The sequence below is a fragment of the Ochotona curzoniae genome, unplaced genomic scaffold, assembly GCF_017591425.1.
Source record: "Ochotona curzoniae isolate NIBS_2020 unplaced genomic scaffold, NIBS_Ocur_1.0 scaffold_4683, whole genome shotgun sequence".
NCBI classification, from domain to species: Eukaryota; Metazoa; Chordata; class Mammalia; order Lagomorpha; family Ochotonidae; genus Ochotona; species Ochotona curzoniae.
The window spans coordinates 23,211,495-23,221,052 of record NW_024467121.1 but is presented as its reverse complement, the minus strand read 5'-3'; the positions used below and the strand labels follow the sequence as shown (position 1 = coordinate 23,221,052).

The 9,558-nt window shown below is 49.7% G+C and overlaps 1 protein-coding gene across 5 annotated transcripts; it reads left to right on the top strand.

Annotated features, from left to right (window-relative positions):
* The first annotated feature begins 645 nt into the window (after positions 1–645).
* ZBTB18 (zinc finger and BTB domain containing 18) lies at positions 646–9,269 on the top strand. 5 transcript variants are annotated; one of them, XM_040967799.1, is made up of 3 exons: positions 1,285–1,806; positions 3,196–3,279; positions 5,558–9,269. In XM_040967799.1, the coding sequence occupies exons 2-3, from the start codon at positions 3,267–3,269 to the stop codon at positions 7,138–7,140; spliced, it is 1,596 nt and encodes a 531-aa protein (XP_040823733.1). In that variant the 5' UTR covers positions 1,285–1,806; positions 3,196–3,266; the 3' UTR covers positions 7,141–9,269. The 5 variants fall into 5 exon arrangements, with proteins under 5 accessions (XP_040823734.1, XP_040823733.1, XP_040823730.1 ...); XM_040967796.1 differs by having other exon boundaries at positions 3,196–4,565; XM_040967795.1 differs by adding an exon at positions 4,469–4,565 and having other exon boundaries at positions 1,285–3,279.
* The last annotated feature ends 289 nt before the right edge of the window (positions 9,270–9,558 follow it).

The following is a 9,558-nucleotide window of genomic DNA, read 5'->3' as shown; positions in this document are numbered from 1 at the left end:
CCGCCGCCGCCGCCGCGCCCGCGCACTCCGCCCCGCGCCGCTTCGCCGCCGGCCCCACCCACCTCCACAGCCCGGGCCACGCCCACCCCAGCAGTTGTTGCCTGCGATTGGCGCGGGCCGGCGGCAGCCCCGGTTCGCCCCTCGCATTGGCTGGGTCCTCACGTCCGTCCGACGATGGCCCGCCACTCCCTCCGCCCTCCCGAGAGGCCCGGCCCTCCCATTGGAGGAGGCAGAGGCGGGGGGCGGGCCGAGCAGCAGGCGGCGGGGTGGCGGTGGTGCCGGTGGGGGGAACATCTGGCCGGCGCCGCCGCGTGCGTGCGTGGTGCGTCCTCCCGCCCCCTGCCTCCCCCTCCGCCCCCTCCGCCCCCTCCCCCCGGCCCGGCGGCTCCGCGCTCGCTCCCTCGCTCGCTCCCTCGCTGTGTCTGGCAGGCTGCGGCCGCCGCTGGGCTGCTGCCATGGGGAGCCGTTGAGAGGGGGGCCCTCTTCGCTCCGCCGCGCTCCTCCGGCTGCCAGCGGGGGTGGGTGGGAGGGAGGGGCGGGGGGAGCGGGCGGCGGAGCCGGGATTGGGGGGTGGGGGGCCGGGAGGGAGGGGGGCCGGAGGAGGAGGAGGAAGCCCACCAAGTCCGGCTCCGGCGGCTCCGGCGGCGGCGGCGGCCGGGAGGAGGCGGAGGACGCGGCGGCGGCGGCGGCGGCGGGGACGCGGTGACTTAGGGCCGCTCCGTGTGAGTCCCGGCGCCCCTTGGCGCCCCGGCGCCCGCAGCCCCACCGGCACCTGGCGGGCGTGTGTGGCGGGGGGCGCCAGCTGTGCGGCCCCGGCCGGCCGGCCAGGGCAGGGCAGGGCAGTGCGGGCGGAGGGCGGGCCGGGCCGGGGGGCGCCCCCCGCCACTGGAGTTAGTTTGTGTGTGGTTGGAAGCTGTCGGGGCGGCGCAGCTGCGGGAGGCCCGGGCACGGGGGGGGGGGACGGGCCCCGCTGCAGCTGCGGGGTCGGGCGGGGGTGCGGGCTTCGCCGGCTCCGTGCCTCCTCCTCCTCCAGCACCCCCTGGCCCCCACCCCGCCGGGCCGGTGCAGCTGCGGCGCGGGGCGGGCTCCCGGCCGGTGCAGCTGCGGTGGCGCCTCTCGGGTGCGGAGGGCGGCGGGCTGGGGGAGGGCGGGCTTGGGAGCCGCCGCAGCTGCAGTGGCGCCCGGGACGGCCGCGCGGCTCCGGGGACCGGTGCAGCTGCAGTGGCGCCCGGGGGGGAGGGGGCGGCGGCGGCGGGGACGGCGAGGGCCCCCCCTGCCCTCCCTCCTGCCCTCCCCCCTGCCCTCCCTCGCAGGCTGGTGCAGTTGCCCGGGAGGCCCCGGGGGCTCGCGCGCCCGCGGCGTCGGGGGAAGCGCTGGCAACCACCTCCACCCCAGAACCCCCCCCCCCCGGCTGCTTCTTACGACTTTTCTTTTGTTGTTGCCGTGACCCGGGTCTGTTTTCTCGGCTGTTAGGGAAGGTGTTTTCCTGGCTGCACCAGTTCTACGCCCTACACCTCCTTCCCTGTGGTTTGTAACCTTCCTCTTTCCCCGAGTGTTTTACGTACGGCCAACTACGTCAAGATTTGCATTGCTTGTCCCACTCGGCACCCCTGCCCCCTCCCCTTAGAGAAATAACAGTCCCCCCCCCCCCCGCGTCAGTTCCCCCAGCTTGAAAAGATCCCTGTGGGTCCGTGATATCAAAAAGTGAAGGAAGGGGTTGGTGTGTGAACTGTGGGCGTCGCTGGCCAAGTGTGGTGCTTTGGGGCTCGTTAAAGTGTCACTCAGCGCTGCCCCCCACCCTACTGGGTAAGTGGGGGTGATTAATACCCGGTATCCTGGAATGTGGTGAGGGTGTTTGTGGAGAACAGGCTGTGTGACTGGGAAGGAATTTGTTCTCCCCCCGCCCACCCCCGAAGTTTGTGTCGTGAACTTGGGCATTCGTAATGATGTAATTCAGCGCGAAGTTGGAGAAAGTTAGGTTTGAGACTTGGAGTAAAGCGAGATGGGACTGCGAGCCGCTAGTCGTTGGGTTTTGTTACTCGTTAACTCTTGGGCACGGGGCTGGTGTCACCCTGCAGGCCTCAGCTCCTGTTTGGCTCCACACCCCTCCCAGGAGGCTGTGGAGATGTCACAGCACCTTGCAGGGACACCGGCCAGCCCGGCTGCCCAGGTTACAGTGCCGTGTCATGAGCCATTCGTCCAAGACCCACACACTCACTCTAGTCCAAAAGTTACCAAACTTAATCAGATCTGACTGCCCCCTCCCTGAAGATTTTCTCGTGATCCCGAACGTTACAGAGTGACCCAGAAAAAAAGAGATTGCTATGGGACACTGATCAAGGGGCCAAACGAAGTTGTGCACTTTGTAAGCAGAGATCTGATCTGCAGGTGCAGCATTCCTTTCTCTGAGGGGCTGCGGCCAGGGCCGTCGGTGGTGGTACTGGGTCTGCAGTACTTTCCAGGATCGCAGAAAGTGCAGTTTCAGCTTGTTGATAGTGAGAATTGAAATTTGCATAGGCCTGGGTGGTGTGAGAAACTGCCCTGAGAAGGTCGAGGTGAGATGAGAAGATGAACCCTGCCCGAATGATAGCAGGGAGGGACTGCCAGCTTTGCTGAGGCAGGCAGACCATTGTCCCAGCAGGGATTGCAACAACAAAAAAGTGCCCTCATAATGTTGAAGTGGCGCTGAAGATGTCCAAAATGCACCCCCCCCCCCGGCCAAACTGCCTTTGAAAGGCAAGGCTGTAGTTGAATAAAAGTGAGTCTGGGTTTCCTGAATAGCGCCAGGGCTCGAGTGTGCTGTCAGTCTGTGAGCCAGTCCACCAACTTGAGACAGAAGTGTTGCTGTTCCATAAATACAGGAGAACTCCATATGCTGAGTTTTTCCATTTCTTCTGTTAGAAAGTTTGGGGGGGGGAGGGAGACTTTGAAGTATTTTGTTTATACTAACAGAAGAGAAAAGTTCTCCTAAGAAAAAGCTGGTGGCAGGAGTGTAGAGGAGTAGCATATGGCATTAAAAGGAGCACAGCTGGAGGTAGCATTTCCATCTGAACATGATGTCAGAGCAGCTGACAGCCTGCCATCCCTCAGCCTTTTATTCTAACACACAGACAGGGAGTTAGTGTGTGCCGATCTGTGGTGGAGAAGGTATCTCATTCCTCTCTAACATCTCCACTTTGCATCTGTCTCTCTCAGTCTGCTTGTTTTCCACCGATGTAACAGACCTGGAGCCAGCAAGACTCAGAGGAAAGAACTTAATCAGGTTTATGTGTCCTAAAGGTAGGAGTAGCAAGAGATTAGATGGAGCCTATTTTCTGCTTTGGTGTTTTGTTTTATTTAATTTAAAAAAATTACATTACTTTTCTAACCCAGTTGAGGAGTAATATATGAAACGGAGTATTAAATGAACATCTTAACTGGAGTTGGAAGTCTTGGGCTTGATTTTTTTTTTTCTTCGCTTTTACTCGAGTAAATAACTTGAATGCAAAAATGTCTGGAGTTTTGAATTGTTAAGAAAGGCTTTGAAATGTTGTTTTTTGAGATCACTTCGGATGTGAATGCTTTTTTGATGTTGCTGTTTAGGTGCTTTTTGCTTTTGGGGAGAAGGGGAGAGGAAAGAGAAACAGTAAACTGGAATCCAGCATTCAGACTTAGAAGATTATTCCAGTTAAGCAGCTAGATTGTTGGTGTGATTAATTCCACTGTGAAACTTTATTCTTCAGAAACATTGAGCAGCACTGCTGCAACGTACAGCTGTAGTGCTTTTGAAACCGAAGGTTTCTTAAGAAGGGAGGGGGAAAAAAAAAACACTTTTGTTCCCAGGAGAATAGTTTGACTGGGTTTCCTCACTTCTCTTTCAAATATATATTTAAGAGATCTTTTATTTCGGCATAACAATAATTATTTGCAGGAGTTTTTTGTGTTCGCGACTAATTTAGAACTTGTAGGTTTGAGCTGCCTGAATTGGCCAGACAGCTGTAATCGCACTCCTCTATTCTTAATCTCTTTATCTGGGCAGCAGCTGCCATATGGCCACAGTCAGCTGGATCAGATGTTTATAAGCTTCCTTCTTCGTCCCTCTCTGTCCTCAGCCTCCTAATTTGATCAGGGCTACCTTGTGAGCCGCCCTCCAATCTTTATTTTTAGCTCTCTCAAGGATTAGGATTGATGTTAGCTGTGGGGCACTTAAAGTGATTGTATTGTCAATCTGGGTTGGGGCTAGCAGTGACATCTTGCAGAATGTACTTGGGGTTAAAAGGAAAGTTTTAGTGTCTCTCGGGCAGAGTGGAGCAGCAGCAGGACAGTCCTCTGAGCACTGAGTTAGAGGGTGCCCGGTCCCCCAGTACCCTCGCTGCTGGCGGCCGAGAAGGGAAAGCCAGGGTGTCTTTCTTTTTAAGGAGTTTACCCGGTGAAGTTGAGTTTTGACCCTTCGCCGTCTCCACCTTTCCTCTCCCTCCTCCCTTACCAGGAAACAAGGACAGTGATGCATATTTGAAAGAACAGAAGCTAGTGAGAAAACAAAATTTATCAAGTGATGTTGAAACAAAGTATTTTCTGTTGTGGAGGTAAGGCAGAGTCCCCCCAAAATTAATTTTTTTTTTTTCTGGAAAGGCTTTTTTTTCTGTTTAAAAAAATGCTGAACCTGTAAAGCTTTGGAGTTTAGTTTAACCGTGTTGTGACTTTATTTGTACAAGTTTGAGTTAATCTTAATTCAGGACTCATTCTACTTTGCCATGGATTCAAATTTAGGTGAAAATTTGGGGAGTTAAATAAAGCCTCTCTGGTCCTAAAGGTAACAGATTCTGCAAAGAAATATACGCATTTTCTCCTCAATTCATTAAAAAAAAAATCTTGGGATTTGTTCATAGTAAGATGATGTTTTCCATCTGTTGATGTAGTTCCTTCTGATCTCTTACACGTGTTCTGTACCTGCAACTCTTAAGGCATTAACATCTGTTTTTATACATGGGGCTTTTGTTTTTGTAACACTTTGACTTTAAAAGTAAGTTGTTTGCTAATTTCTGGACTAATTATGTGATTCCATTTTTTTTCTTGATTCAGCCAAATTGTGTGTGTGTGTGTGTGTGTGTGTGTTTAAACTGTGGTTTCTAAGTACAGTTGAATATAAACAAAAAGGATGGGGAGCAGGGTTTCTTTTTTTTTTTTTTAATCTTCTGGAATCTTTGTTCATTGTGTGTCCCCTTTGAAACTAAAGTGGTTGTATAGGACACACTGTGCGAGTACATTCCTCCTGAAAGAAGTGTACCAATTCCTGTTCTCAGTTGAAGGTGTTCAGAACTGGACTGAGAATCCGGGGAAAGTGGGGAAGGTAGAGCCTGTCTGTTGGGGCGAGGGGAATTAAGAGAGTGTGTGTGCATTCTTGCATTTGGGTCTGGGGAGTGTGGTCTGATCGTGCTCGGGTCATGAGCCTGATTAAAATGCAGGGACATGAACCTCGGCAGCCAAAGCGGACTTTTTTTTTTTTTTTTTTGTGGGGACTAGAGTGCTGAAAAGTTATTCTTGACCCAGCTCTAATGAGAAATTCCTCTCTTCGCAGGTTATGAAGACAGCATGGAGTTTCCAGACCACAGTAGACATTTGCTGCAGTGTCTGAGCGAGCAGAGGCACCAGGGCTTTCTTTGTGACTGCACAGTGCTGGTGGGAGATGCCCAGTTCCGAGCGCACCGAGCTGTATTGGCTTCATGCAGCATGTATTTCCACCTCTTTTACAAGGACCAGCTGGACAAAAGGGACATTGTTCATCTGAACAGCGACATTGTTACAGCCCCCGCTTTCGCTCTCCTGCTTGAATTCATGTATGAAGGGAAACTCCAGTTCAAAGACTTGCCCATTGAAGACGTGCTAGCAGCTGCCAGTTATCTCCACATGTATGACATTGTCAAAGTTTGCAAAAAGAAGCTGAAAGAGAAAGCCACCACCGAGGCCGACAGCACCAAAAAGGAGGAAGACGCCTCGAGTTGCTCTGACAAAGTTGAGAGTCTCTCCGATGGCAGCAGCCACATGGCAGGCGATTTGCCCAGTGATGAAGATGAAGGAGAAGATGAAAAGCTGAATATCCTGCCCGGCAAAAGGGACTTGGCGGCCGAGCCTGGGAACATGTGGATGCGATTGCCCTCGGACTCAGCAGGCATCCCTCAGGCTGGTGGAGAGGCAGAGCCACACGCCACAGCAGCTGGAAAAACAGTAGCCAGCCCCTGCAGCTCAACAGAGTCTTTGTCCCAGAGGTCTGTCACCTCCGTGAGGGATTCGACAGATGTTGACTGTGTGCTGGACCTGTCTGTCAAGTCCAGCCTTTCAGGAGTTGAAAATCTGAACAGCTCTTATTTCTCTTCACAGGACGTGCTGAGAAGCAACCTGGTGCAGGTGAAGGTGGAGAAAGAGGCTTCCTGTGATGAGAGTGATGTTGGCACTAATGACTATGACATGGAACATAGCACTGTGAAAGAAAGTGTGAGCACTAATAACAGGGTACAGTATGAGCCGGCCCATCTGGCTCCGTTGAGGGAAGACTCGGTCCTGCGGGAGCTGGACCGGGAGGACAAAGCCAGCGACGACGAAATGATGACCCCAGAGAATGAGCGCGTCCAGGTGGAAGGGGGCATGGAGGGCAGTCTGCTCCCGTACGTCTCCAACATCCTGAGCCCCGCGGGCCAGATCTTCATGTGCCCTCTGTGCAACAAAGTCTTCCCCAGCCCCCACATCCTGCAGATCCACCTGAGCACCCACTTCCGTGAGCAGGACGGCATCCGCAGCAAGCCCACCGCCGATGTCAACGTGCCCACGTGCTCGCTGTGTGGGAAAACTTTCTCCTGCATGTACACCCTCAAGCGACATGAGAGGACTCACTCGGGGGAGAAGCCCTACACGTGCACCCAGTGCGGCAAGAGCTTCCAGTACTCGCACAACCTGAGCCGCCACGCCGTGGTGCACACCCGCGAGAAGCCACACGCGTGCAAGTGGTGTGAGCGCAGGTTCACGCAGTCAGGAGACCTGTACAGACACATTCGCAAGTTCCACTGTGAGTTGGTGAACTCCTTGTCCGTCAAAAGCGAAGCACTGAGCTTGCCTACTGTCAGAGACTGGACCTTAGAAGATAGCTCTCAAGAACTTTGGAAATAATTTTATATATATATATATATAAGTAATATATATATGCATATATATACATATATATAAATAGATCTCTATATAGTTGTGGTACGGTCTAAAAGCAGTCTTGTTTCCTGGAACTAAAAAGTTGGGATATTAACTTGTTTTTTGCACTTTAGAATAGCATGAGAATCTCACTAATTTAGCATTCTGATAAAAGAACCTTTAGAGCAAGTCAGAGAATAGAGAGGTGTTTTCGTTATGAGGGGGTAGGGAAATAAGCCAATAAGAACCTTTTCAACAAGTTGTCCTATCACAAAATGCTTCCATATGGCTTAATTTTGTCAATACTGCATTGTCTTTTCAGCTGTCCTTCCCCGCCCCCACCCTCGACAGCAAGTTTTGTTTTGTTTTTTAAGTAGAAATTCCCTCCAGTTTTATTAGCCTCTTTATATGTCTCAAACTGCATGAATCTCTTTTGGCTGTTGGAAACCTGAATGCTTTTAGACCCAAATGGAAAATTTTTGAGATGCTGGATTATCTATTTTTAAACAAGCAGTTGACTTTCAACTTTCTGTGGCAACTTCTGGTTTTTGTGACAGTTCCCAATGAGAGCAATTCTGAGAGTACACTGGGATCACTGGGACACTGTCGTTGAGAAGGTTTGCTTGGGATGACAAGGATATTGCAGCTTCAGCAGTGTTGAACTGTGTGTTTAAAAATGTGAATTACTGTTCTTGTATACTGTAATTGATTACGTGGGCTGGGGGGGGTCAAAGAACTTGACAGGTTGTGTTGATGCTCTTAGTTGAGGCTTGAAAAGTAAATATTAACGCTACAGAAATGCATGAGTTTCAATGTATTTTTTTGTCTTTGTTTGCATTGTATAACTTTAATGAGTGAGTTTAAAATTATTTAATTTCCTTAGAAAAATAGCACCATTTGGAAAAAGGAAACTGGTGTTATGAAGAACGTAAATGCACTGTTTTTATTTTTTATTTTATATAATTTAAATTGACTTTCCCACTGTCTTTAAGTTGAAACTGTTAAGCTGAATAAAAACTTAAGCTGCAAACTGATAACTCTGCTACATAACAAGGAAAATATAAATGTTTACAAATGGCATAAAGATCTGCATGTGCAGTGTGCATTTATAACAAACTTGTAATTGCACAGACCCATGTCAGCTCAGAGTTCAGTGTACACATTTACCCGGTTGAGCATTTCTAGAATAACTACTGCACAAATTGACAATAGGTCATTCTCTCGTTTTTTTCTTTTTCTCCCCTTCTTCCTCACCCTCCCTCCCTTCCTTTTCCCCCCACCACCCTCCCCCCTCCCGGAAAAAAAAAAAAACTCATGAAAAGATTCTATGGACTAAAAAAAAAAAAAAAAGCCCCAGGCTGAAAGGACTGGGCTGCCTTGATAGACGTGGGGAAGGGGTTCGTAGAGGATGTGTCCCGCGGCAGCAGAGGCTGCGGCCCAGTGCACGGCTGTGACGCCCGGCGCGGGGCAGACGCATTTTGCACAGTGTTTGTTTTCCTGTCTTGCACTTACAAATAAGGTCTATGGGGGTAGCATGGAAAACGTTTGCTGTTTTTCCCTTTTTTTTTTTTAATTGCTTTTGTTTAAAATTTGATCGCCTTAACTACTGTAAACATAGCCTATTTTTGTGCTTAAGATACTGAATGGAAAACTCCATTGTGTGTTGCTGGACTGTTTTGGAAATATTTGGTCAAATATGTATTAATTTGGCTGTAATGGCATTTAAAGCAAACAAACAAACAAAAAAAGCTGTGAAAATGGCCTTGGAGCATTATCTTTAGTTACTTGAAGAATTTCTAGTTTTTGTTTAAATACAGTTTATGTTAAAATAATTTTTATTAATTTAGAGAAGACAATCAATGTCTGTGAGAAAAACGGACTTTTCTTTTGGATTTTCTTTTTGTGGTCATTGTGAGTGATTGCTTTTTCCTTTCCTTAGTTTCACATTCTTCCTTTGTTCTAAAACTTAGACTGACATCTAGCTTTGACAATCATAGTATGTTTTATTTTCCTGAGGGGGGAATAACTTATAATGCTGTTTAGTTTTGTACTATTGGTGTGTTGGTGAATTTTTAAACTGTGTGCTAACTGCAATAAATTATATGAACTGAGAATCCTTTGTGTGTTTTATTTGTGCTGTGGTCTTGTGTACTCCATGAAGTCAAATATGTACCGTGCATGACATCTGTATGTCAGTACCAAATCTACTCTGAGTTGACAAATGCTAAGGATGACTTAAACTACCCAAGTGGAAATGTGGTCCAAACAGTCTAGCCATTTAAGGACTTGTAAATGACACGTTTCCTATGATCCTGATCAACAGTGTTGAGGGAATTTCCCAATAAATTTGTGTGTGCATGAAACTTCGAATGGCAGTGTAGGGTTTTTCATCATCGTACTGTG

Bases quoted from the DNA above. Each gene is read 5' to 3' on its own strand.
- ZBTB18 (XM_040967796.1), top strand. From the start codon at position 4,535: ATGTTGAAACAAAGTATTTTCTGTTGTGGAG. The intron at 4,566-5,557 runs GTAAGGCAGAGT...CTCTCTTCGCAG, and splicing joins AAGTATTTTCTGTTGTGGAG to GTTATGAAGACAGCATGGAG.